This window comes from Leishmania donovani, chromosome 32, assembly GCF_000227135.1.
Source record: "Leishmania donovani BPK282A1 complete genome, chromosome 32".
Lineage (NCBI taxonomy): Eukaryota > Euglenozoa > Kinetoplastea > Trypanosomatida > Trypanosomatidae > Leishmania > Leishmania donovani.
Window position 1 is genome coordinate 872,986 of NC_018259.1, and position 27,658 is coordinate 900,643.

The 27,658-nt window shown below is 56.5% G+C and overlaps 5 protein-coding genes across 5 annotated transcripts; all 5 read right to left on the reverse strand.

Annotated features, from left to right (window-relative positions):
- Window positions 1–2: 2 nt before the first annotated feature.
- On the reverse strand, window positions 3–1,235 carry LDBPK_322370 (hypothetical protein, unknown function; the record flags this gene model as incomplete). Its single annotated transcript, XM_003863602.1, has 1 exon — window positions 3–1,235. A coding segment is annotated over one exon (1,233 nt), but the record flags the coding sequence as incomplete, so codon positions are not given.
- A 1,328-nt stretch (window positions 1,236–2,563) lies between these two features.
- On the reverse strand, window positions 2,564–4,885 carry LDBPK_322380 (ATP-dependent RNA helicase, putative; the record flags this gene model as incomplete). The annotated part of the gene is made up of 1 exon (XM_003863603.1): window positions 2,564–4,885. The coding sequence occupies one exon, from the start codon at window positions 4,883–4,885 to the stop codon at window positions 2,564–2,566; it is 2,322 nt and encodes a 773-aa protein (XP_003863651.1).
- A 918-nt stretch (window positions 4,886–5,803) lies between these two features.
- LDBPK_322390 (methionyl-tRNA formyltransferase, putative) lies at window positions 5,804–8,764 on the reverse strand (the record flags this gene model as incomplete). The annotated part of the gene is made up of 1 exon (XM_003863604.1): window positions 5,804–8,764. The coding sequence occupies one exon, from the start codon at window positions 8,762–8,764 to the stop codon at window positions 5,804–5,806; it is 2,961 nt and encodes a 986-aa protein (XP_003863652.1).
- A 7,071-nt stretch (window positions 8,765–15,835) lies between these two features.
- LDBPK_322400 (hypothetical protein, unknown function) lies at window positions 15,836–16,879 on the reverse strand (the record flags this gene model as incomplete). The annotated part of the gene is made up of 1 exon (XM_003863605.1): window positions 15,836–16,879. One exon carries the CDS (start codon window positions 16,877–16,879, stop codon window positions 15,836–15,838), a length of 1,044 nt encoding a protein of 347 aa, XP_003863653.1.
- An 8,222-nt stretch (window positions 16,880–25,101) lies between these two features.
- Window positions 25,102–25,665, reverse strand: LDBPK_322410 (hypothetical protein, conserved; the record flags this gene model as incomplete). The annotated part of the gene is made up of 1 exon (XM_003863606.1): window positions 25,102–25,665. One exon carries the CDS (start codon window positions 25,663–25,665, stop codon window positions 25,102–25,104), a length of 564 nt encoding a protein of 187 aa, XP_003863654.1.
- Window positions 25,666–27,658: the final 1,993 nt, after the last annotated feature.

The following is a 27,658-nucleotide window of genomic DNA, read 5'->3' on the forward strand; positions in this document are numbered from 1 at the left end:
GCCACCCGGCTCTCGTGCTGCTCGCGCTCCTGCTGCACCCACTGCCGGTTACTGCTGAGCTGAAGCTGTCGCTTCAGGTCGTCGATGCTGTCCTGCATAGCGTGCTGTTGACCGAGGAGTTCCGTTTCGCGGTTGTATTGGTTCTGAATTGTGAGCTTCATCGCCTCTAGCTGCTGTTGATGATCAGCTTCAATCTCTTCTAGCGTCTGTTGGGTCAGCACAGCTTGGGAGTTGGTAGGTCGCGCCTGTGTCTCCTGCGCGCGCAGCGCTTGCTGAAGGAGCTGATTCTGCAGCCTTAAGGCGTCAAAGTCATCCTTATCCACATAGCCACGAGGGGGTTGGGCAGCTGCTGATGCATCTTTGGCGGCTGCTAACGCGGATGACGGGGAGCTTGTGCTGTGCGAATTCTGCAACAAGGCTACTTGAAGCGCCTTGATCTCCTCTTCCTTCTTGGCAAATGCGGCATCTTGCGATAGCTTCTCCTCCTGCGATAGCTTCAGCTGAAGCCTGAGTGCCTGCACTTGATCTTGCTGATCTTCGACTTGCTCCTCTGCCTCGTGCAGCTGATCCTGCAGGGCGGCAGCCCGCGTGCGTTCCTCGCGCAACTCGTGCTTCAAGCTGTCTAACTCCGCGCGCAGCTCTCGAATAGCCGCGCCAGCGTCTTTGTCGGCAACCTCCGCTGAGTGAGCCTCTACCACTGCGCATGGCGTGGTGGTGACCGGGTGTTGGCGAGACTCTTCCAAGGCCGCTTTAAGCGCACGCTTCTCTTCTGCCATCATGTCTCGCTGCTCCTTCAGCTCCTCAACAGCTCGCTGCAGATCTGCGACGATTCCGGCAGACTCGCGTGGCGAGTCTGGCATGCAGCCCAGCTCGTGGAGCATAACGCTGCTGCTTGGGGACGTGTTGGGCGAGCTGCTGTGGTGCGACCCTTCGGCGCGCTGCCAACCACCGCCGCTCCGCTCTTTTGCCGCGACGTACGCGCTGACAGACCTGAGAATCTTAGCCATCTGTCCTGCAATGGCGGCTGCCTTCACCGGGCTGCCGGAGAGAGAGAGGTACTTGCTGAGGGCCGTCAATGCGTTCACATTCTCATGAAGAGCGGTGGTGAGGCTGCGATGGGCATGCGCTGTCAAGGCGTACTGCGCATTTTTCAGTGCCATCCCAATCTTCAGCTGCGCCTCCTTCAACTTCTGGGCATTCTCCGCTGTGGGAGAGGCTAGGGAAGACGACGACATTATTGGCGCCAGGAGCCGGAGAGAGAAGGGAAGAGGGAGAGTACCCGCTCCGTGAGATATCTTGGCGGGACGATCCGCGCAGAGGACGAGGAGGGAGGCAGAGAGGGGATGAGCCCGATCGCCCTCTACGCAGAGTTTCGGCCTATTTCAAAGGAGATGCGTGTCTGTGTGTGAGAGCACCCCATGCGTATAACTTCGCGTACGAGCACGTTAGAAGGGGGAAGGTAAACGGCTGTGTGTGCGTGTGTGTGTGTGTGCGTGCGTGCAGCGCGCGTCAATGGCTCAACGATATAGGTTCCCTTTCGCTGCACGGACATCCAAGCGTGCTCTGCTCGGCACCTGCGTAAGCAAGAGAAAAGAAGAGAAGGGTGGAGAAATAGAGGCCGATGGATGCCTGATATACACGCACACACAGCGCATCAAATGCCCAACGGTAGCTGCAAGAGATGATAAAAGCAGAGCAAGGCACTGGCACGTGATCTCGGGTGTCACCCTCGCGCTTTCTCTCTCTTTCTCACCACTGCGTGTTTGTGTGCGCGCGTATATACGTGTGTATGTGCGTACGCGCGCGCGACTCCACTTGTGGCTCCGTCTGTGTGCTCCCGGCTGCGCAGTAACGCGGCAGGGAGGCGTGGGTCGAGGGGAGGTGGCCAGAGGGGATGTAGGGGAAGATGTAAGTCAACAAGATTCGGAGTACAGTGCGTTAATCGTGGTGCGAGCATGGCCCATGTGGGGATGCACAGAAGACATGCACACATAGCGAGACTTGTATGCATCGCCGAGTCGGCGCCGCTCCGGTGCTTCTTCTTTGCTTTCGATGCAGAAGCTGCCCGCGCCCTTTGTGCAACAGTGCGCACGTGTGTCTGCACTGCGGCGATGTGTCATGGGATGCACTGCGCCCCCCTCTCCCCTTCCGTCCACTATTAACTAACAGGCATGGAGGAAGACTGTGCGACAGCCATGTTGTGCATCTGTGCGTGTCATGCAGCGTGTGTGAATAGGCACACCAGCGACTGAGAGAAGCGGGGAGAGGGTTGCGGATGCGAGGGAGAGAGAGGCGCAGAGTTTCGCCTACATCACTACCCGTGCTATCCTTCGTTCCCTTCACGTTGCTCACTAGAGATGGAGGAGGTCTGTGTGTGTGTGTGTGTGTGTGTGTGATGGAGATGTGGCGACAAGTTCCGTCCAGGCGTGTTTTACTCGTACCAGCCTCCTGAACGGAAGGCTCAGCAATCCGAAACAACAACAGACACAAAGGCGAAGCGAGCCACATTAGGAAAAAGGAAGCATATGCGTCGTTAATGCACACACACGCACACACGAATCGCTCAGTTCATGAAAGGACGTGAGACACCAACGAAAGTCCCGTTTTCCCATTGTGGACGCGTCTTGTTGGCCTCGTAGTGGCGCAGCGCGTCCAAGCGGCGCCGGTTCAGCGACTTGAGCCGACCTTTGATGTACTCCTTCCGCTTCTCCTCCTCCGTGTTGCGAGGCAGCGTCACATGCGGCACCGAAGTCAGCGCGAATGCCTTGGACAACGCTTCGAGGTCCAGCCGGTGCACATCGAAGGTTTCCTTTAGGATATGGCTCTGATAGGCACCAACGTGTGCGCGGAACGCCGTCACAGCGCTCTTGGCGACCACCTCGTCCAGCTGCAGCACGTGCTCCAGCTTTTCCTGGATGCGTGGAAGTTTCTCTGGCATGGGATACTTCTCCATGCGGATGCCGTAGTTGGCGAGGTAGCGCACAAACGGCGCCTCTTCCGGCGTGAGAAAGAGAAGCGAGTTACCCACAGTGCCGGCGCGCGCCGTGCGTCCGATGCGGTGGATATACTCCGTCGGATCCAAAGGCGGGTCGTACTGGAGAATCCACGACACGTGAGGGATGTCCAGTCCACGCGCTGCGACATCGGTGCAGAATAGCACCCCTGTCTTCCACTCGGTGAACAATTGAAACGTCTGCACACGCTGGCGGTGCTTCATGTGGCCGTGCAGCATCACGACGTCATCGTGGAACCCAACGGAGCCCATCATCTGGCAGTGAAAGATGGCACTCGCAACTGTGGAGCAGAAGACCATTGCCTTGGCACGGCGCGCGACCTGCTTCACAAAGGTGTACAGCGCGCGCAAGCGGTCTTGCAACGGCACAATGTGACCGAATTGGCGCAGCTTCGATGGAATTGCGTCCGCCTCGCCGGCGGAGTCCTCGCTGCAGGGACCAGCATCGCCCTCGTCCTTGCGCCCATGCTCCTCGTCCTCCACTTCTTTGCCGTCTTCATCGGGGTCGTTATACACACGGTAGGGTGCCATGCTCGTGCTCGCCTCTGATGTCTCAGCGTCGCCCATTTCCACCACAGAAGGGGCATCACCAGCTGTGCTAAGGAAGAGCGGAAGACGCGAGAGGGAGAGGCGGGCAAGCTCACGCACCGATTTGGAGTTGGTGGCCGAGAACAAGAACGTCTGCCGCCCCTTCGGGATGCGTGTGATGACGGCGTCGAGGTCGCGCTGGAAGCCGTCAGCCAGCATGCGGTCTGCCTCATCCAGCACGAGAAGGCGCAGTCGCGACAAGTCCCACCCCTTGCAATGGAGAACGTGATCATGAATTCGGCCAGGTGTGCCAACGACGATGGACGCCATCCCCGACATGAGACGCCGACGCTCCTCGCTGACCTTCGTGCCACCCGTAATGAGCTGTACGTGAAACTGAGCCCCACCAGCCGTGACCGGCACGGCTGCAATGTGATTACACAGTCTCGACAGAACCGAGTGCGTCTGCACGCACAGCTCTTTGGTAGGGGCCAGCAGCAGCCCTACAGTGGCGTGCGGGTATTTGTTGGCCGTGTTCTTGGCTAGGTGGAGAAGCGGTACGCAGAAGGCGAGAGTTTTGCCAGAGCCGGTACGCGCCTGACCGAGAAGGTCGTAGCCCTCCAGCGCGTACGGGATGCTGCGCTCCTGGATGCGGGTCATGCGGTGGAAGCCATTTTTCTGCAGGGCATCGACGACAACAGGGTCGAGGCCGATCAGTGGATGGGAGAAGAGGGCGCCGTGGGCGGCCTTGCGCCGCCGCTCGATAAGATCCACCTGCTCCTCCTCCTGATTGTCGAGCTCTTCAGCCTTCGAAGATGCGCCTCTTCCCTTGCACGCCTGAGCTGAACCTCTGTCGCCTGGTGCGCCACCTGTTGCGGAGGATAGCGTCGTCGACTGATGACCGGATTTGGCGCCCTTCGGGCCCTCGAACAGATCTTCGTGCGCATATTGGTGCCCAAGGTAGCTCGTCTCCACTTCCTCCGCGACATCCTCCACGGAGTCCTCCGCGGCGCCGCGGCGCCGCTTGCGACTGGCGCTGCCGCCACCGGCCACCAGCGCCCCGAACTGCGACTGCTTCCGACGGCACTGATGCTCCTCTTGCATCTGCTCCAGCACCTCCATGTCTTGCATTCGGAAAAAGTCACTCTTTTTCATCTTCAGCTGGCCCATGGCATCCACAGGGGAGCGAAAGGGGCTGTCGCTCATCGCAACGACCCCGCTGGCAAGACTGTCGCCGACGCCCTCAGCTTCGTCGTCATCTGGACTGCCGCACCCCTGCGCTTGCTGCTGCCGTGCCAGCTCCTCACGTTGGCGCAGCTTTTTTCGGCGTCCCTTGATGCCCATGGATGCCCCTATTCTCAACTCCGCCAGGCAGTACTGCAAAAGTGCTCAGTTGATGGAGAGCCCGTCGCCTGGCCAGGCAACGCAGGCGAGCAGGGAGGGTTAGTGTGCTATGGTGCAACGCTCACCGTGCAGAGAGCGAGGGCAGAGGAAAAGAGGCGTGTGTACACCCACACTGGCGAAGAGAAGGGTGCAAGGTGCAACAGTGAACGAAAAAGAATTGTGTGCATCGCCTACCTGTAGAGATCGGAGAAACGGCTCAGCGTCTTCTTTTCGGTTGGTGGAACGGACGGCTGATGTGCGGGAAGCCCACAATACGACCCCTTGTTGCGTTCGCATGCAGTCGCAGGACTCATGAAGATTGATGGCAGGAGCATACATATATAAACGACGGTGCTGCTGCTCTCTATCAGCAAGTGTCGCTAGTGCACAAAGAGAGGCAGCAGCAGAGGGCTTCGCCTTCGTCTGCGTGGATAGCTCGGTTAGCACGTTGGCGCCACATCCTCCTGCATGTTCGACTGTGCCGCACAGTTGCTGTCGTTCTATGTTTATGTATGTGCATGCGTGAGTACGAAACAGACAGAGTTCGGCCGGTGACATGTGAGGGCGCGATCACCACCGCGCTGCTCACGGGCTTCTGGTTCATCCGTGCCCCTCTCCGGCGCTGCGACAAGGTCAACCGGTCACGCAAATCATTCAGGGTCGAGGAGAAGCAGCACACCGTCACGTGCAACGCAGAAACACGGAAGAGGCGAATCAGCGTGCGGGCGTTTGAGGGCGGAATTTACCACTCGTGTTAAAGCAACTGGCAAGCAGGCGAGCCCGCTCGCGCGCACACACACGGAGGCATAATAGCACTCGCTGAGAGCGCAAGCACACAAACACACATATATAGAGACACCACAAGGAGACAACCCTGTTCTACGAGTATTCGGAGAAGAGTCCGACGTAGAGGACACCCGTCTTCATGGCCAGGCCTTTCCGGATGAGGACGGCCGGCTGAGCCTTGTTCGCCCACTTCATATGAGCCTCCTTCCAGAGGAACCACCCTTCCTTGCACTTTATGGCGCCGTAGCTTTCGTCACACTGAGGAAAGTAGCCGGTGCCGGGAGGGATGTGGACGTGGTGCTGTGTCGGCGGTGCGGCGTGGATAACCTCAGGCACGTAGTCCTCCGGTGCCTCCTCGTCCTCCGCCGGCTCCTCTGTTTGCACTGCCGTAGCTACACCACCGGCATGCGGGTGGCCATGGTCCGGCTGCCGCTGCCCCTTCTCCTCTGCGGTGAAAGAAGCGGCGCGAGGTGACGTTGTGGTTGAGTGAGGGACTGTGCCTTCGCCAGCTGCTTCGCACGGTTGCTGCTGCAAGGTCAGGTGCGCTCCATTTGTGCCTGCCGTGCCGCGCTCGCTCAACGCAAGGACAGACCAGCATCTAACCTGCCGTGTCGTCTCCTGTGCAGCGCTGTCGCTTGTACGGTTGCACAGCAGTGAACGAAAAATGGCCGCCGGTGCACGGTAAAAGCGAACACGCCGATGAAGCTGCTGTGACTGGTGCTGACAGATGCAGGTGGAAGACACCCTTTGCAGATGTCCGCTTCGCTCCACCTCAGCCAACTCTTCGCACACGCACTCTGGTGCCAGTACCGGGTTCACCACTTGTGTGAAGGTGCAGGGGATGCGTAGTGTGTTCTCCGCCTCCGTGAGCAGCTGAAGGCCTGCAGGGCTGAAGATGTCCAGGTCAACATGTTTGCCCGCCACGACGCCGACGGGAACGTCGCTGTCCTCGCTAGTCAAGGTTACCGTGGCAGCCAACATCTTTTCTTGCCTTGCTCCCGCGCACTCCCTCTGCTGCTGCGAATTTCCCTGCGACTTGGCGTGCGGCTTGGCACGCTTGAGCAGAATCCGCCGCAACGCGCGGTGCACTAGCTGGTTGCGCACCGGGGTGCTACCCTTGTCGAGCGTGGCATTCACCGAGGGCTGGAAGTAGTCCCCGCCGACGAAGGCGCGCCAGACACCGAACGCTTCGGCTGCATCCATACTACTGAAGCGCACCACTGCTGCATCCTTCGGCAACAGTGGTGCATGGTAGGGATCCTCGGAGAAGTGGGCATAGGTGGGATACGCCTGAATCTGCGCAAACTTCCAACTGTACGTAAAGCTGTCTGGCCAGTCGCAGTGCGAGCTCAGCACCGAAGCCGGGAAAACCTCCGCGCACTTCATGGTAGTTGTGATGCCCATCTCCGCTGCCGCACTGAGAGAGACCGTCTTTTTGCTTACCAGAGCCCTCTTGCACTCTGCCGTTGCCGCGGTAGTGCCACTCTTGTGCTGATGCGCCGCGGCACTGCAAGCCGGTGTTGCCTGTGCAGCAGCAGCAGCAGCAGCAGCAGCATCGGAAGGGCTCCCCAGATTCTGGAAGAACAGCGCACGAAGCGTTTTGCTGGCGGCGCGCACCGCCTCGGGGGTGATGTGGGTGGGGGCACGGCACAGCGTCATCCAGGGCTGGCAGCAGCGGGGGTGGCGAACCTCTGCACCATCTGCGCTGGGAGACGCTTCAGAGCTGCCAAGGCAGTGACTCAGTGTCATGCCATCTAATGCGTGCACCGTTTGGCGAACGCGCATCACTGAGCAGTTCTCCGACGAGCCTGGCAAGGATGACAGAAACGGTAGCTCGGTGGCGCTGAAGAGCGTATTCGTCGGCAAGTGTGTGTCGTGCGACGTAACCGAAGCCGGCGCGGCAACGCGGCCGCCGGGACGGTGCACGAGAGGTGTCAGACTGCGCTGACGCAGCGCGAACCACGACGGTACTATGGCGCCGTTGGTGGATGAAGCCTTGGTCGAGCGACAGTCGACGCCGTCTTGGTGAGTTTGTGGTTGACTACCGCTGCAGCCGTGGGACCAGGACGCGGACGGCCGCGCTGAGGCCAAGGGGGGCGCAAGCACAGAAACGTCGCTGGTCGTCACCGATGGCCGCCACGCTGGTGGAGCTTCGCCAAATATAAGGTCGCATAGGCCAGCCGCACCGATCTGGGTGACCAACGGGAAGTACAAGCGAATGTCCATGTCGAGGGGGATGGGCACCTCGCACTGCCAGAGCACGTTCCCCGAGTCCATTGCTGTCTGCTCGGGTTTCATTTGAGTGATGCTCACGCCGCCCAACGTCTCGTTGCGACGCAGTGCAGTAAAGATGGGGCTGGCGCCGCGGTAGCGCGGGAGCAGCGAGGGGTGCATATTGATCACGGGTGGCAGCACATGCAACAGGCGCTTCGGCAGGAAGTAGCGGAAGGAGACGACAACGGTGAGGTCGTAGTCCGCCAGAGAACGCCCCTGTGCGACCCATGTGTGCGGAGTCGCAGAGGGCGCAGAAGATGGCGAAAAGCCCTTGGTATTGAGCTTTCCATTCGCTGACGGCGAAAGGACGCCGGCTCCGCAGCGCGGCGCAGATGACGGCAGCGCGTGTGAGGTCCGGTGGCTCGCCATAGGGCGGCTCCTGTAAAGATGATGTGCGTGTGAGCCTGTCGTACTGGCTGCCACGTCTTTCCTGCTGGCCAGCATCTCCTTCAGCAAGGCGCTCCGCGACAGCGACTTTGGGTCATCCACCGGGATGATTGGCAATCCGTGTTCGACGCAGTACCGCGCTACTGGGTACTGGCGCGTGAACTTCTTGGCCGCCTCCTCCGGCGTCATGCCACGCGGAAGCGCCGGACACACCACCGTGATATGATCACGCACGAATGCGTCCACCTCTGTCATGGCCTCTTCGTCCTTTGCCGCGCGCCGTCCCTGCGATGATGACGCTGCAGCCAAGGGTGACCAGTGCACATCACCTGCGTCGCCACTGCTGTTGCCTGCCTTCGAGCACCGCAGCGCACTTGCCACGATGCAGCGCATCCGTGCGTGAAGGGCTTCAAGTGCGGTGACTGAGACCACATCACCGCCGAACACCAGTAGGCGCGGTACGCGCACATAAGCAGGCGGAGCTGCTTCGCGGACGCGCAGCTGATCCACCATGGAAGCCATCGTGGAGCCGGACATAGCTGTGGCGGTGAAGGACGCGGAGGAGGAAAGGGCGGAGCCGGCGACTCTCACTGTATCGATCGGGCAGGTGTTTACGCCGGCATCAGCTGTGCTGTCGTGTGCGTTCACTCGCGCCTGAGAGCGTGCTCCGGAGTGGGGCAGAGAGATCGCGGTGTAGGTGCGGGGCGTTCCGACACGAACCGCTGCCAGTCCAGTGTGCCGTGTTCGAAAGCACGCCCGTTGGCCACTGTTGCACCCGCTGCACGAGTGAAGAGCAACAGCAGCGAGACCAAAGGCCATGGGGCTTCGAGCGAGGGCGGGCATTGTGTGCATATGATGAAGGGAAACAACACGCCGATAGTTGCGCACCACCACCACTTGCAGGAAACGGGTCCGGGTATGAGAAGAGAGAAGAAACCGTATGCGAAGAGGGGGCGGGTGTGCACCAACAGCTCGAAAGCCAGGGAGCACAAAGGAGAGAGGCAAAACACACGCTCACACACGCAGGCAAAGAGGGGCCCGCCCATACTATACAGGGCGGTGCGATTCGTTCTCTCCGGGATTTTGCAATCCACAGCGAGAGGGATGTGTGACGCGCAGGCACGCAAAAACACAGATGACGGTGCGCTCGCGCTGATGAAGCTTGCACACACGTACATGCGAAGGAAAATCCGTCGCTGAGACAAGGGTTGCGCCTCAGTCTATACACACATACACTTACATAGAGTCACACACACAGCGCGCACTCAATTTCGTGCACCGACTGCGGGGCGAGTTCAGTGGAGCGAGCGAAGGGGTTGCCAGAACGGTCACATATTAAAGTGTGGGCTACCGGAAAGGTTTGGGAATGCGGTGGGTGTCGAAGAAAGGAAATAGAAGTGGAAACAGAGAAGAGGGGATTGCAGAGAGCGAGATATGAAGGAGAGGCGACGATGCCACCGACGCCTCCACGAAAACGGAAGCCACTTCGAAGCATCAAGAGACACATATTTGTGGGCGCGCACATGAAGAAACCACTTTTTGTGCCAGCATATTGCACAACTCACCGCACGAGCCTCTTGGTGCGTCCTTTAGGCCAGTATCGCCGGACTGGTGGTAATCGTTGCTGTGTCGTCCGGGTCGTGTACACACGGCGCGATTCTTTCGCGTGGCCACCACACAACCACACTCATGCTCGCGTGTGCTCTGTGGCGTCCGCGCGCGCATCCCGTAACCTGCTAATGCCCTTGATTCCCTTTGCCGTCGCTGCTGTCACACAAAGGCGTGGGGCGGGAGAGGGGGTGTGGGGAGAAGAGGTGCTTCTAGAGGCATCTCGGTAGGCTGTCCTCTTGCCCTCCGCCACAACTGCCCGCACCACCTTCCCACACCTTGATTCTTTTCGTATGGCTGCGGCCCTCAAGTGTTCGTTACCACACCATGTCTGATGCATTCGTTGTATATGAACAGAGAGAGAGAGATGCATGTATGCGTATGTATTCTGCTAGGTCGGTTCGCTCAATTTGTGTGTGTGTGCGCGCGTGTGTATGTGTGCCAGCGGGGAGACGTGCCTGGCGGCTGCCAGAAAAGGACGGGAGGGCGTGAGGAGGGGCATCATGTCTATGGCCGTACAACAAAAAATTCGAGAGAGAGAGGAAAAGGGAGAAACAGAAAAGCGAGAGCGAAAACGCAGAAGTCACCGAGGAAGTCGACACACACGGACACGCACAGGCACAGACGACGAGCGCAATAGAAAATGAGAACATCAGGCCCTCAAAGCAGACAACGGAAGGCGGGGGAGGGGCGTGTGAGGTCGAGGCGAAGGGCGGAGGAGGACAGACACTGACCTAGACGAAGCTGCACGCATGCAGAGAAGAGAGAGAGAGTAAGACGAACAAGCACCACGCACAAGCCAGGGCAATCAGGAAGAAGGTAGAGAGGAGCCGAGCAAGACTAAAAGCAGCAATATGTGACAGGCACATGCACACGATGGCATATGCGTCCATAGACAAGCACACAAGCGCCTCAGCAATGGATAAAAGGCGCCAGAGAAACACAAAGAAAAAAGTGTCGAGGAAGAGGAGAAGGACACCACATGCGCGCGCAAGTGAAAGAACACCAGATAGCGTGCACACACCCTTTGTTTGGTGCGAGCACGCAAGGATGCATTTGAGGGCACAGGCGGACTGCTTGGTATCGAGCCATCACAGACGCGGATAAAGATGAAGAGAAGAGCGCCGAGCGAGAGCACAAGGGGTGAAGAAAGCGGTATGGCCATGGAAAGGGCAAGGGTGACCACTACATCCAGCATCGGGAAAAGCAAAGCAGCCAGGCAGGGGGAGAGGCGGAGAAACAGCGCACAGGAAAGCGAAAGAAAGCATATGCTGCGCGTTACCCACCGGACAGGAGACGTGGGCGGATCACTCGGCAGCACCAACCATCAGCGGTACCCTTGAAGACCACCTTCGCTGTAAAAGAGCGATGTACGCGCACAAGCACGACAACACGCGCGCTCACACAGATAGCGTGCACGAAATATGCAAGGAAAGAAAATCTGTCAAGCGCACCCTCGCCATAACCGTGGGGATAGAAGAGGGTGCGAATACATGGAAAAAGCTGAAGGAGCAGGGAAACAACAAGAGCAACAAGAGCAGCGGCTTTCATTTCAATTTTTTTTGGTTGTTGTTTCGGTTCTGTTGGCGGTTCCTTTCGGCTTGTATGTTTGCATGCATGTGCGTGTACGCTTTTTGTTTTTTTTTCCCTTTGGCACGTCGCAGAGACAGCCCTAACACCACTGGAAGAAGCGGCGGCACTTGCTGCCGGCGCTTAGCGTTTCTGCAAGGAAGTGGAGAAGAGGTGAAGGGCGTTTCGGAAACCAAAGAGAAAGTCAAAGGCATAAGCATCAGATCGCAGCACACACACACACTACACAAGTACGCAGTTAAACATAGAACGGGGAAAAAGAGAGAAAGGTGAGATGGTGGAGGGGGGCGGGCGCAGAGAAGAGGCACGATAAAGAGAAATGCCGCAGCCGCTGAGAGCGAACAAAGAAAGGTGTGGGGGGCGGGGGGCATTGCACTCGAAGAGATGCACGGAAAAGAAAGGCTTGAAAGAATGGAGAGAGAGCCACGTACACGGACCGATGCGCACGCTAGAACGAATAAAGAAAAAAAAATGTGATAACACACAGATAGAGGGAGGAAGGGAAGAAGCTACTCTCGAAGTAGATGAGCCAGCAGCGAAGATTATAAGGAGGTGAGAAGAAGCGCAACAAAGACGTTTATGAAGGAGCGTCATGAGCCCCACCCCACCCCATCTGTGAGTGCCATACAGAGAGGGAATGATGAAAAGCAAGGAGGGTAAAGAGAGTGCGAGACTCACCAGTACCATCACTAATACACCGATGCCAAAACAAAAAAAAAAATTACTGGCCTGTACTAGTACATACGCCTCTTTCTGTCCTGTAATGGCTCAAGATGGGGCCACGAGAACACACCCATCAAAACAACAAAACAGGACCAAACAAGAAGATCGTGCAAGGCAGCATACAGCATGGGGAATGGCGAGAGAAGGAAGCACAACAACGCATTAAGGAACGAGGAAAGAGGACGAGATCACACTACCCTTGTGAGTAGGCAAGGCCAAAGAGAAAGTGAGTAAGAGAAAAACAGTCTCTGGGGGGTGGCAAGCAAGCAGTCGATTAGAGCCAGTGAAGGTTGTCTACACCTGGGAGGAGATCCGAGGGGTGGAAAGCAGGGAGGAGACAATGACGGGCACACACACAATAAAAGGAAAAACGAAATTAGTCGTAACGATGACCAGCCTACTATCGCTGATGCTTTTTCCTCCTTTTGTGGGCGTGTGTGTGTGTGTGTGTGTGTGTGCATGTGTCCCGTTCTTGCGTGGCTGAGACTCGGCGTCTGCGCTGCTTCCAGCGTATTGGAGCTTCTTCTAGTGAAGCATCTGCCTTACTCTGTGTTTGTGTTTGTGTGTGTATGCGTATGTGGCGCACAAGAGAAGGGGACAGTTGGAACAAAACAGCTAAAGGCGCGCCTTTCGGATGTTTCTTGCTGTTTCTGCATCTCTCTACCTCTCCGCATGTCTTTTCAGAGGTCCCTTCTGTTTGGCCCGTGTCTCGCCTTCCTTTCCGATGCCCCGCGCTTCGTTGCTATACACATGCATGTGCCTTTTTATGGTGAGTGGGGAGTGTGCGCCATAAGACGGGCGAGCCTTTCGACGTGGCGGCGAGCGCCAAAGAAAAAAAAACGTGTGCGCACGCACACAGACATATGCATACAAACATGCGCAAACACACGTGCTCGTACACTTGCGCCAGTCTCCTTCTCTATGGACAATGCAGGTGGAAGCGAAGAGAGCGAGAAAGAGAGAGAGGGAGGCAACACAAGAAATATGCATAGATATGTGTACGAGGAACGAAATCGAAACCCAAAGAAAGAAAAAGGCGCGCCTGTCGTGAGAGGGAGATCGCAAGAAGAGAGGCGAGCACCGCAACGCGAACAATGGGATATGACGGGGAAAAAAAAAACGCATTCGTGCGCATAAAGGCGTGCATGCATCCTTCTGCTGTGTGGGCCAGAACGCGCTAAAAAAAAGGGAGAGGGCAGAAAGCCGACACGACAAAACTGTTTGAGGAGGGGGAGGGGGGCGGCCGGCTGCCAGTTTCATGTTGCTTGGACGGAGGAGGTTAACGTGTCATCCTGGCAGCGAAAGAGGAAAAGCCAACAACAGTCATGAGGGAAAAAAAACACAGAAGGTAGGGTACGTAAGAAGAGGAGCATGCAACATACACCTGCATACACACAGACACAACTCAGAGCGAGCGGGCAAGCGAGAAGAAGCGGCGGGATCTATGTCTGTGAAAATTGCCTCTATTCCCCCATGCTACCTTTTCGTCTTCATCCTCTCAGCGGGTGTAGTTCTTCTGCGGGAGCGCTTGAATGTGCTCTTCATTAATCTTCCTTTTTTGTCATTTACAGGCTTCCCTATCCTTTTCTACCGCGCAGCAGTCAGAAAAATGACTAAGACAGTTGCATGGCGATCAGGGTAGAGTCGAGGGTGACGAAAGCAAGTTGAGATGGACAATAGAAACGCCCTACAGAGCATTCTGCTTGACATCTTCCCTTTTTCTTTCCGTCCCTCCCTTCTCCTCTATACCTGCGCGCGCGTGGCCCCGCGGAGCGAAGCAAGCGCGAACCGTCAATGGCATCAGCATCAACAGCAGCAAAAAAGAGAACTTTCGTTCTAGTTTCCGCAGCGCGCCCATTGCTCTCCGACACAATATGATGTCAGCTCTACCGGGCCTGCCACAGGCCCCATCGCCTGGTGTGAGGCAGCACAAGAGACGCATTACAGCAATGCGCCAACTCACCCATCGGAGCACGGCCCCTGCCTCCGATCGCCACCCACCCGCCCGCCTCGCAGGTCGTCACCTGGCGCATCCCTCGGGGTGGCTTAGGCGGCCTTCGCCGGTGGGCAGCGAGGGCCGGCGGTGGAATACGGCGTTCGAGCCACGCAGGCACTCTTGCCTACCATATGGGTGGTACAGGCGTGCTCACTGCCGCGGGCCGCCCCGACGCAGCGCCATCCACAGCATCACCGCCGGCATCAGCAGCGATGCATCGCTCGCACCCCCTACGCCGCAGGCGCCTCACCCGGTCACCACCAGAGGTGGCGCAGCATTGGCAGCGATAGGGGGCTGCCTGGCTCCCCCTCACCCACACACACACAGAGTGGGGGGTGCACTGGACAGTGAGACACCAAGCACGGAGGCATGCCCTCCGTACCCCCCCCGTCATTCGGGAAGGCAAGAGAAAACGGGAACACAAAAAAAAAGCAGCTCAAGGCAAATGTGCCCATGACGAGCCCACGAGGTCCGAGCGGAGATACATTGGCATCGCAGCACAAAGGCCGCCGCACAACGAGGGGAGGGGGAGAGCAGCCAAAAAAAGAGGCGCGCGAAGCCATCGAGAAAAGAGTTTTGCCATGCATCGTACACACACACACACGTAAATGTGTAGAAAAGGAAAGGCGCAGGGGTTGGGCGAGCGTCATGTGCGGCGGGGGAAAGCTGGAAAGCGGAAGAGTAATTCGGCAGGGGCTTGAGTGCAACAGGCAGCTGGATTCGTGTTTTTTGTTATTTATGCCCCTTCCCCCCACCCCCACCCCACCCCACCCGACCCAGGCAACCACTCAAGGGCCTCGTGGCTGGTCGCCTCGCCTACACGATAGCACACCTACACAGAGAGAACAAGAGCAACGCACACGTGAGAGGGAATAGAAGATGTCAGAAAAAGAGTATGAAGCGCTCGAAAAACGCATTGAGAGGGTAGAGAGAAGAGAGAGAGAGCGCACTGGACATCTGCTGACCAAAGAGTCTCGGAGGTGGCGCACGATGCTGCGCGCCTCATGAAGAAAGGCGGTTAGAGAGAAAAGGATGGAGACGCACGCAGGTTTTCGCTCATTTTTTTCTTCCTTGCGCGATATCACCCATATGCGAGCAATAAAAAAAAAAACAGACGAAAAGAACAAATCACGCTTGCCGGGATGAGCAAGACGTGGAGAGCGGCAAACGCACCATGCAACGGGCCAGTCCGTACGATAAAGTGCGAGGGATAAGTGAGGAAGCACAGCGTTCCGTGGAGTCTGCCAGAACCGTGCTAAGACAGACACCTCGTCAGTTTCCTCTTCATCGAACCTTCTCTATGTCGCCATTAGGTGATGCGAACCGCGGTGGGTGGCAGAAGGTGCGGGGAGAATGGGGGAGATTTAGCCGCCGCCAGTGCGCTTGGCACCACCAACACACGTGTCGCCCGCAGAGAAAGCGCCGCGTGTGAGCTCCAGCGCACAGACACACACACAGAGACAGGCAGTCAGGCAGACACCGACATGGGTGTGTGTGTGTGTCCTTTATCAACCGCCACTGAGCACCCCCGTGCCGCCTTGGATCGTTCAGATTCCTCGAAAGACAATGTCCTCGCAGTGTTGGTACTCCTTCCTGTGCACAAAGACGGTGCAGCCCAGTTCCTGGAAGAGCCGCTTTTCACATTGTCCAAGGTGGGCAGGGGCGATACGGGGAGGGGGCCGACTCGGCATCAACTTGGCGGGGGTGGTCGCAGTAGGAGCGGTCGGGGCGGCAGCAGCGCACTGCTCCTGCAACGAGCGCTTCTCGTCACGGAACTTGTTCAGCGCATTCGCCAGCGAAGACGTCTTGTAGACAACATCGCCGTGAAACTTGCCGGCGATCAAGAGAAGCGCCACGACGCGGCGGCGTGTGTTGTGGCGGTTAAAGACATCACTGAAGTTGTTTGTGCTGGAGCTGCGAATACGCTCTTTCGGCTCGGATACACGATCGTTCATCGTAATGTCGTCTTCGTTGTCGACGTGGCTGGTGTCGCTGGAGGTGCTGCTGCACACGTGCGTGAGTGTGGGGGACAAGGTCTGCACACCGGAGGTGTAGCTGCAGCGAACGGGTGAGTCTACCGCGCTGGCGTCGACGCGATCCGCCTCGGCGTGCTCCGCACGCCAGCTCGGATAGCGAGAGGTCAGGCGGTTCACCAAACATAGGGCGTAGATCAGCACCTCCGTCGAGAACCACGTTTCGTTAACGTAGAGCAAGTCGATGATGTCGTCCGCCTCGTAGCCGGTCAGCGTGTGAAGAAGGAGCTTAGCGTTGACAGCAATGTCAGCGCGCAGCGCGGCGTCCTCCGCGGACAGCTTGTAGAGCAGAGGGACGTTGGCGCCGTACGGGTGCAGCGAGAGCGCCCATGAGAAAGGCGGCAATGCAGCAGCAGTAGCCGTCGCATCAGGCGTGTTGCCGCGCGTGCTCGCACACTCGGGAATGGCAGTCGACCCTGCGGACACCGCGGACGCGTTTGAAGACGATGTGCCCTCGCTGATCTCAGACGTAGAGATCATCTGTGGCACTGTGTCGAGCTCATGGGGGAGTGTGATATGTGTTGTACAGGATGCGTTCTCGCTCTCGCCGCTCATCATCAAGTAGCGCGCGGTGTTTGCAAGGAAGCGGAGCGCGTCGCTGTCTGCCGAATCAAACGAAGATGAGAACTGCATGCAGGTGAATCACGCGTACTAGAAACAGAAAGGGGGAGAGAGTGAAATAGAAAGAGCGCGAGAGCACCAACGACGGCAACACACGATTTGAGTTCACGAGCAGGAGCACACACAGTCACAGACACTCGGAGGGAGAGGAGGGAAACGGAACTATAAAAAAAATCGCTGCTGCAAAACAAGCGGAAAACACACACGAAAAGAGGGGGAGACCTTTCCCGCACAGTTGACTAAGCACAAAAAAAAAAAAACGACACGAAAAAGGGCCCGAAAAGCAAGAAAAAGGCGCGGCTTACCGGCGGAGGGAGGAGGGAGGCAATACACACGCGTGTATGTGTGCGTGAGCTCCCGCTATCTAAATGAAAGGTGAAAGTCACAGAATAAATATATATATATATATCAGAATGCAGACACACACACACACAAGGGGAGCACAGGGAGACGAATAAGACTAGCAAGCTAAGCACAAGACAGACAACGGGCAACAGAGATCCAGAGAGACAGAGTGGGAGAGTGAAAAAAGAGCACCGCCTGCGCGCCAACTGAGCCAATGCGTCTTTCGTGTGTATGTGTGTTTGTGTTTGTGTGTGTGTGTGTGTGTGTGTTGCCGTTGAGTGACGGCTTAGTGCTGCTACTCGTCTCCGCTGTGCTTGAATTGCTTTTCTTTCGTCCAGAATGCCGTCTGTTGGTACGCTTTAGTTTTTCTTGTAAGGAGAGTCGGCACCGGTACACCTACAGCCGCTAGGAATCTGGAACTGGGAAGAGGATGGAGGTTGTTGAGGGGAAAGGGGCTGAGGCACAACGGCGTAGTTGCGGGTGCGCGGTGCCGAAAAAAATGATAGAGACAAGCAGAAAGACAGGCACGGCAGGAGACGGAAAGAGAAGCTAATGTATGGCAGCAGAAAAACTGGGAAGGGGAGAGGGAGGGGGCAGGCAAACAAAGCAGCACTCAATCAAGCAGCCGAACAGCGACACACACAGAGACACGCCAGCAGAAAAGGCAAGAGAGCAGGAGAACTTGGCCTTGACAGCACTAAACACGTCCAAGATGAACACACGAGAAGACAGAGAGAGGGTGGGGGATGTAGGCGAGTAAACGAAAAGGAGAAGGCGTAAAGAAAAAGAGACGAGATAAAAAAGAGAGAGAACAGAGCAAGTAGAGAATTCAAAAACCAAAAGAAAAGAGTTGTCCTTTTCTTGTGTGCGTGTGCTCTGTTCTTGTGACTCCTGAGAGGATGGTGTGAGAGGGGAAAGGGGTAGGTGAGCTGCAGAGGAGGCGGCTGACGCAAAACACATGCACACGTACACACACACACACAATGAGCAAGACCTAAAAAAACAAAAGCCTATGACGGGAACACAGGGAGAAGGGTGATGGAGGGAAGGGGGTGGGGAAGGATAAGGAGCGCGCTGTGTGTGTGTGTGGAGAATTTCCGACACAGAATGGTGGATGGCGGGCAGCGATTGCGATGATGATGATAGGGATGGCGCAATACAGCCTCGCAAGAACGGGTAACAAGAAAAGGACAAGCAAAAAAAAAATGAAACAAGCGGGGGTGAAACACGCGGGTTGAGAAGAAGGGATAGAGAGATAGACAGAAAGAGAGAAAGAGGGGCAGCAACGCTCCGCCTCTTTGCCTATCGGCTATTCGTTGTTTGCGCCTCTGTTGTTGCACGGCAACAAGACACAGCGACGGTTCGAAACGGAAAAGTGTACTGGATGAGAAGGGCGGGAGGCGGGGGGAGGAAGACCGCGCGGCTTTTTTTGTTCGTTTGCCTTCCTCTGTTCGTATGCGTTCCGTTACACATGCACACGGACAAAGACACGCTACAGACTTCCGCCTCTGTCGTTTAAAAGGGTGATGAGGGCGTGAGTGGGCCCTGCGGAGGCGGCCCAAAAAAGTGAAACCAAAGTACAGAAAGAAAGAGCGAGATTGAGAGTCGAAGCGGGCCCGCATACACGAGGGGAGGAGGAGCGGGGCGGAGAAAAAGCAAAGAAAATACAAAAAAAAAACAACAGGCGAAGAGTGAACGACAAGAGGAAAGTACAGGCGAAGCGAGTGGCAGAAGTGAAGAGCGTGTTTGTGAGGGGAGGAGAGGGTGCGCGCACAGAAATGCAACAGAGGAGCGCACTTAGAAGCCACAAGACACAACAAAAAGATAACAAGCGGTGAAGAGTCGAGGGAGAGGGAGAGGGGGAGGGAGAGGAACGGGAAGCAGCGTAAAGAAAAGGAAAGAAAGCACAGCGAGCGAGTAACGAGAAAAGGAAAAAGTGAATAAGCAGACACGAAGGAAGGCTTACGCACAAAGCAGAAAACGCAAAACGCACCGGATGTCAAGGAAAGATAAATCCTGAAACACAGTCGCTCTACTATACCAGAGAGAGTGTGTGTGATTGTGGGCTTCTAAAATAAAAAGGGGGAGGGAAGAAGAGAAAGATCGTGAAAAAACAGTAAAACGGCAATGCTGTGCACGGTAGCGGGAAAAACAACAGCAGCCCCGTTGATGAGGCGAAGGGTGAAACAACCATAAAAAGAGGGACAGGGCGTAGAAGGAGAAGATGTGGTTGTGTTTTGCTGTCCACCGTGCCTTCCTCCGTAGCGTATCGCGTCGCCGCTGCTGATCGTGTAATCTTCGACAGCTTTTCTAATACGCGTTAGTGTAACCGCGTCTTTCTTTTTTTTTGCCTGCTGATATGGCCCTTTTCCTTTCCTTTATTTATTCTTTTCGTTTCCGTTCTCGTTGCTTGCGTCCGCTTCGATGAGTAGGTGTCGCGCGCACCCCCTCCCTGCCGAGAGACCTTTGTCAGCGGATGCTCGGCTACCTCTTTTTTTCGTTTTCTCTCGCGACTTCGTTTCGGGTTTCCTTGTATCCCTCTCCTTTCTGCTTTAGTTTTGCAGGTTTGAGTCAAGAGAAGAGGAGGAGAAGAGCGAAGCGGCGAAGCCACGTCCGGGAGCAATCAAGCGGGGAAGAGGAGGGGAGGGGAGCGCCAAAAAAAGATAGCGGAAGGCGGCGGCGACAGTGCAGGTGTGTGGGCGGATGCGCACACCCCAGAGGCAGCAAAACACCTAATTCCAGAAGGATGAAAAAAAGAAAGCAGAAGACTGCGGCCAGACGTCCTGCGTAGTCGTGTTGCTGTGTGGGGTCAGTCAGGCCTTGAGAGAGAGGGCAATGTTGCTGAAATCGACTCCCTTTTCTTCCGTGGGGAAGTATGCGTGCTATCACGCTTATCGGCCTCACAAAACCGGAAAAAGCAGCGCACGGAGAGGGATACACACACGCACACGCACAAAAGCGTGCGGAGCAGTTTTGCACGCAAAAACGCCGACTTCACTCAGTGAAGAGAACGGGGAAGAAAGGAGACGAAGCGCTGCTGCTTTTTGATGGCGAGAGCTTCGCTTTCAATCGACCCCACCGTAAGACTTGGGCGTGACGTTTCCGCACGGCTGCACCTTCTCTTTTTCTTTTCTCGACTCGGCCGCCGACGTTGCTCTTCCTTTGAAACGCCTCGCTTAACTCAGCCACGCCGCAAAGGTGCGCCGTACACGGGCAAAACGCAAGCACGAGATCCTGATGCGGTGCCCCGTTTTCAGCCGCTGTTTTTTTTTTTTCCGGCTCTTTCTCCTCGCCTGCGCGGCCTTTTTTCTGCTTTGGTCCACAACACAGATTGCAATGTGCGGTCAGGTGTCTCGCGTACAGAGCGTGCTGACGAAAGGGGCCTTGTGTGAAAGGCGTTTGTGGGCGTGTGCCTATACACGTGTGTGCGAGTGTGGCGCGGTCTCCCACCCCCTCCTCTCCCTTGGGTGCACTCGTACGCTACGTATTTGCCTGTATTCTCCCGTCCAGCAGACGACGAGCGAGACACGAAATACAATCAAGCAGGATAAAAGTGAGAACGAGGAAAGGAAAGTATAGGAAAGAGAGCGAGCGAGCGAGAAAAAAGGTCTCGGAGAGCAATCTGCCCGCTATGCCTTCTTCCCTTTCCTTGTGGGGGCGTCGTGCCTTTTGAGTGTGTCAACGAACCAAATTAATGATAATAATAAACGAAAATGGACAACGCCTCGCGCGCCGATCTGCCGAGATGAGGAAGATGGTGATGGTCGCCGTGATGGTGGGAGGGAGAAGAAGCAAGGAAAGGGTGAGCAAACACAGAAGGCGTGAGAGAGCGACTGAGTGAAAAAAAGGGAGGAGGTTGTGCTCGAAACCAAACCCACACGAGCAGAGAACAGAAAGCAGAAAGGCACAAGGACAACTAACAAGGGCAACGCACGCACGCAGACGTACACAATAAAAAGGGGGAAGGGAAGGAGAAGAAGAGGCAAAGACTAAAAAGGGCAGGCGAAACACAGCAGAAGACACACACACACACAAGCGTGCGCGTGCGGGTGCGCGAGGAGAGGGGCAAAATACAGAGAAAATTGAGTGAGAGTCGCAGAAGTAGGCAAAAAGTCACGTGCGGTAAAATGGGAGGGAGTCGTGAGAGATGCGATAGTACCCCGTCGTCGGCAAGCGCTGATACCACACACGCACGTACACTTGCACTTGCTTACTCACATGAAGGTGACGGCAGCGAGAGGAAAACAGAGGGAGAGCGTAGGCACCTATCCCGGTTGCGAAGTGGGCTAGTCGGATAGTAAAGCCGAAAGGGGAAAAATGGCACAAAAAAGCGAAAAAAAAAGTGGTCTGTCACCGAGACCGCTTTCAAGCTTTTCTTTGTGTGTGTGCTTGCGTGCGTGAGTGTTTGTGTGTTCGCTCCTTCCTGAAGAAGGCGCACCGCCGTTATGTGTCGCTGTCCGTTTGTTTGTTTCCTTCCTCCTCTTCAGTGGCGGGGGCACCGAATAGGAACACGAAAAAAAAGAGAAAAAAGAAGGCGAAGGCGCGATTCCGACCTCCTCTGTGTGCGTGTCTGTGTTTGTGTGTATCAATGCCGATATCTGCGCAAGTGTCTCATTGTATAAACAGAGTGAGACAGAGAGAGAATCTCCGTATTTTAGCGTGTTTATGTCTGTGTGTGTGGAGGATGTGGGACGGTTATGATGATGTGGTGAGAGTATTTTCTTTTTTGTGTGTTGTCGTGTGTCTGTGCGAGTGTGAGTTGAAGCAAAGTATGAGTAGGAGACGAGGATGATTAAAAAAAAAACGTACAGCCCCCGAACTCGCTTCGCTGAGTTTGCCCCTCTCTCACTCCCTTTTCGTTCCTCAGCCGCCCTGCACACGTGTATTTTCGTTTTTTTTTCCGCTTCTTGCTGCCTCTCGTCTTGAGATGTCTCGATTTTGTTTTCCCGAAAAAAAAAAAGCAACGGCAGTCCAACCGGATGCTGTACCGCCTCGCTATGCGTCTTGCTCTTTCGTTTTCTCCTTTCTGGCACGTGATGGATGGTTGCTGCGGTAGAAGAGAAGCGAGCGAAAACGGAGAGAAAAGAGGTGCTAAATGCGGACGTATGCTGATGCTTGCCTGCGTGTCTGTCGTTGTGCGAACTTGAGCGTGGAGAATGCTCGCAGGTGCGCGGGGCGCCTGCACGTCTCCTTCGCTGAGTGGCACGCCAAGAGAAAGGACTCAAACCAAAAGTTGCAAACACCACAGCGAATTGCGATTCGTTTTTGTTGTTTTTTGGCCTTTGCCTCTTTCCTCGTATGCCGCAAAATACACGCGCACACACACGCGAAAAAAAAAGCAAAACGAGAGAGCGCGAGCAAGCGCGAACGAGCACGCCAGTAAAAAGGATGAAGAAGACGCGGAAGTGGGCAGGTGAGCGGCGAGTTGGCGGAGTGTACGTGCGCGTACCTCTGTGTGGTACAAGGGAAGTAAAGCAAGAGTTTGAGGGCGGCCAAAGAAGGAGGGAAAGTGAAAAGTGAAGGAAAGCCAGAAGGACGCCTGCCTCAGCAGTGCGCGTGCGACAGCAACGCTGCCAATACACTCGCGCACCGTGAGAAAGAGTGGCCAAGATCCGAAGGGAGCGAAAACAAAGTCAAGCAAGCGATTTCTCTTTTTTCTTTCGTTTCAACGCGCCCATTGCTCTCCGACACAATATGATGTCAGCTCTACCGGGCCTGCCACAGGCCCCATCGCCTGGTGTGAGGCAGCACAAGAGACGCATTACAGCAATGCGCCAACTCACCCATCGGAGCACGGCCCCTGCCTCCGATCGCCACCCACCCGCCCGCCTCGCAGGTCGTCACCTGGCGCATCCCTCGGGGTGGCTTAGGCGGCCTTCGCCGGTGGGCAGCGAGGGCCGGCGGTGGAATACGGCGTTCGAGCCACGCAGGCACTCTTGCCTACCATATGGGTGGTACAGGCGTGCTCACTGCCGCGGGCCGCCCCGACGCAGCGCCATCCACAGCATCACCGCCGGCATCAGCAGCGATGCATCGCTCGCACCCCCTACGCCGCAGGCGCCTCACCCGGTCACCACCAGAGGTGGCGCAGCATTGGCAGCGATAGGGGGCTGCCTGGCTCCCCCTCACCCACACACACACAGAGTGGGGGGTGCACTGGACAGTGAGACACCAAGCACGGAGGCATGCCCTCCGTACCCCCCCCCGTCATTCGGGAAGGCAAGAGAAAACGGGAACACAAAATAATAAAAAAATTGAGTAGCAGAAGAGGCGTTGCGAAGGTGAAGAGAGCGCGCGCTTGTCAATGAACAGCTGTGGGTGGTGGCCGGTAGCATGAAGGTGGAAAATGAGAAGGAGCGCGAAAGTCGAACATCAACAGAAGGCACGAAAAAAAAAAGGAAACGAAAGGGAGATGGAATCGCAAGGGAGGCAAATAACAGAGAGCGGGTGAATCGCGGCGGCAATGCAGGGAGGGGGGTAGTGGCATTGGCGGTGAAAAGGGGCAAGAGGGAAGAGGGGATTGTGTGGGTGCGTGTGTGTGTTTGTGTGTGCACCGTTTCGCCTTTGCGCCTGCATGTAGTGGCGATGGGAGAGGGCGGAACGCAGGGAAGCCCGCATGTGGAAAGAGAGAGTCGAGGTGCCTAGAGGGAGGAGGTAGAGTCGGCAAAGGAATCAGCAATGAAGAACCATCTGCGTCTTTGGCTGCTGAGAAAGGTGCCCCTCCCCGGGTAAACGCGCACGGAAAGAACAAAAGCAGCACTATACCCAGTATACAGACGCAGACGGGCCTCTACACACTGCACTAGAGCGCTTTCTGGAGTTGGCATCCGTTTATGCGAATGCACAGGACGTGCATCAAAGACCGTCAAGCGAGAGCAGCATCATGCCGTGCTGAGAGGTTGGAGTCAGAAGAAGGAACAAGGAGAGAGGGAGTGCTCCGACGCGAGTGTTTGCCTTCACTTCTCCTTTCCCTCCGCTCACACGTACGCGTATGCACGTGGCTTGCTGCGCAAAGGCATCCATCGGCCCATGCGAGAGTCGAGATGCAGTGAACGCATACACTCAGGATTCATATGTTTTATTGCCGCCGTGATAACTCACCTCTTCTGTTCGGTGCGCGTGTGTGTCTCACGCGAGAGCTCTCGCTCTGATTCCCTTGTGGAGCCTCCCTGCGCATGTGTGATGAAGGGCTCTGCTGGAGAGCAGGGGGGGAGGGTGTCGAGAGAGGAGGGCGAGAGGGGGGTCGATGTGGATGAGCGAGTGGGGAAGCACTCGCAGTATCATCCAAGGGACGGACACACACGGAAAGATGCAAAAAAAAAAAACATATCACGTCACATCTGGCAAAACGAGAAGGAGGGCTCGGCGCACCAAGAAGAGGAGACGAGAGTGGAGAAAGTGGGGAGTGTGAACACTCAAGCAGCGATGCCCTCCTTCCAGACGCGCGCACAGACACACATAAAATAAAGGAAATAATGGAAGAAACGGGGAGAGGAGGCAATCGTCTTGGAGACGAACCTTCTCCGTGTGCGGGAGGGAGGCAGAGGAGAGGGGCCAAAGATTAAGAAAGAGAAAGACGCGAAGCACTCAAATTGACCACGCGGTCCATCCCACCCTCTTCATGTAAAGGTGCATCACATTACAGCGGTGAAGAGCGGCCGGAGGCACTTGAGTTGACTAGTGGCTGATGCCTCTACTCCGGGAATTCTTCATGCTTCTGCTTTCTTCTTCTGTCCTCCAGCGTCAGCCTCTCCAGAACCTCCTCACCTCATCTGTAAGGTTATAAACGAAAGAGGATCGTGGAGGAGGCGACTTTACTCCGCATCCGCTGCATCGCCGTCAGCTGCTGAGTCCTGGTCGCTCGCCTCTCCCTCCAGGTCCAACCACACACTCTCCACCTTCTTTGCCAGTCTCACCAAAATCTGCTGCGTCTTCGGCTTCACCTTTGTCGAGCTCCTGTCCTTGTCAATCCGCTTCGACAGGCGGATCGAGAGGCTTTTCGCGCGCGTCCTCCCCGCCTCATCCGCAGTGGCGAAGGTGACCTTGAAGGAGTTGCCGGTGAAGGTCGCCTCGATAGAGCTCTCGTCCAGCGTTCCGCCCTCCGGCACGACGGTGTCGATGTACACCGACACAAACTTGTCCCCGTCGCACCAGCTGTACTTGGACACAGACACCGTCGGCACAGCAGGCGCAGCCACGGCCCGAGCATCGTCCTTGGAAACGAGGTACGGCGTAGGCATCGGTGCAACATCGCCAACCTTCGCTCGATCCTTTTCGTGTTGGTGCCAGTAATAGTACGAGTTCGCCTTGTTCTTCACGGTGGTCGGGGCAGGAGCGTGCGCCGTGTCCTGCGTGACTTGTTGGTCCTCAGTCGACATATCGGCGCGCAGTCGCGTACGTGAGCGTGAATCGGCAAGTAGAAATAGAGAGAGAAGACTGAAACAGTAGGTAGATACAGTGTAGCCAAGTGGCAAGGAGGAGAAACAAAAAACAGAAGGATTGCCTCTGTGGGTGCGTCGGGGTGAAGGGGAGGGGCGAAGCAAGAGCGCGCCTGTGTGCGTACGTGTATGCGTCGGTGTCTTGCCGATGGCCGTGGTAGCTGTTAAAGATAGAAAGAGTAGGAGGGAGCGATGATTATTGTTGTCCTTCACGCGGCAGTAGCAGGCGATAGAGTTACTCGACGTGCGTGTTGGTGCGTCGGCGTGAGCATGGACGCTCATGGAAGGAAGATGAAAAGATGTAGGAGGTGTTAGTCCGCCGCGAGAGAGAGGGATGGGTGGGTGGGGCCAAGGGAGAACGGAAGTTGGTGTGGCACAGCGACGATAAAAAAGGGGGCGCAGGGTATTCAATGACGCCAATGTTGCCAATACGAGCCATGTGGCTGGTGCACATGCAGGAACACCACATAAATAGGCTTTGCGAGGGTTGAGCACGAAGGGTTGGGGAACTCCGTGCGTGCGTGTGTGTCTCTGCTGCTGCTGCTGCTGCCGCCGCCGAAGGCTAATGTGTAAAAAAGTTCGTTGTCGAACTCGCGCGCAGTCTATTTCGTGGCGCATGCAGCGAAAGACAAAAAGCAAGATCATCCTCTCCCTTCCCTGTCCCCAACTATCGATCTCGCAGCCTTCCACGACGCATGTGGCGCCTCGGGCTTACCTCGCATCTTGAGAAGCGAGGGACGGAGCTAAAAGTCAGTAGCGGGCGAGTCCCCACCACTACCCTGCTGCCGCGTGCTTAGGGAAGGGGCATCCCTTTCTTGATTGTTTGATGAGTAGCACAGGGATACATCAACGCATACGTACACAACCACACGAAGAAAAGCACGTGCGACCTTGTAGAACCGGGAACAGGTGCGCTAGCTGGCAGCCAGAGATGGAAATAGACTTCAGGTCAGCCGAGACGGCGATCAGTCAGCCGCACTCCGACAACTTACCTTGCGCCTCAACACGGAAGCAATGTAACAACCGCGAACAAACTAGTACAATCTTTAGCGGCGCGTGACTTGTTTCACAGAGCACTCCGATCGATGCACGCGAGATCTACAAAGAGCTCGTGTTGTGAGCGCGTGCGCGTGTGCGTTGGCAGCATGTATTCGTCGTCCAGGGAGGGTGGACTACCAATCCTCATCCCATTTATCGTCATCCTCGAGTTGCACCTGGCGTTTCGATTGCTTGCTCACTGCCGAAGGGCTACAGAAGACACTCTGCCGAGGTGCAGGTCTCAATCCAGCTGCGCCGGACGCAGCATTCGCGGCGCCGCCGTAAGGGCTGCTCATACTGCTACTACTGCCGATAGAGCCGCGAGGTTGGAATGCGGAAACGGGCGTTGCTCCGTCCGTCGCCACCCGCACAGTCGGGGATTTCTTACGCAAACTCATTCCACCTGTCCGACGGCCCACAGTGGGAGTGACCACCTCTGTCACTCCGGCCTGTTGCGCACCAGACACTGGCGTTATCGGCGGCGAGAGCTTCTTGCGCGAAAGCGGTGCATCCCGCTGGACAGACGCTGGTGTGTATGCTTGCGGGTAGGCAGAAAGCGGGGATGACGAGAACGACGGGTCGGCACCGCCCCAACTAGTGCGTCTTTGTGGGCAGCCGAGATATTTTGTGAACTGAGCCATGTTTACCTCCTCAAAGCCGTCATCTTCGGCCCACCCGTCATCGTCGATTACAGTCCCCGCAGGGGTCAGCATCGCATTATGACTAGAGGACCGCGTGTGCATCCCCTTTTGCATCACCTGGGAGCCCATGATCACCTCGCCGTACAGTGCTGCAGAGACCTCCTGGGCCTCCCTCGATACTTTCGCCCGCGCCGCACTCTCCTCTCCCTCCACCACACCGACCCCCTCACGGGCGAGCCGTGCCTGCTCCTCCG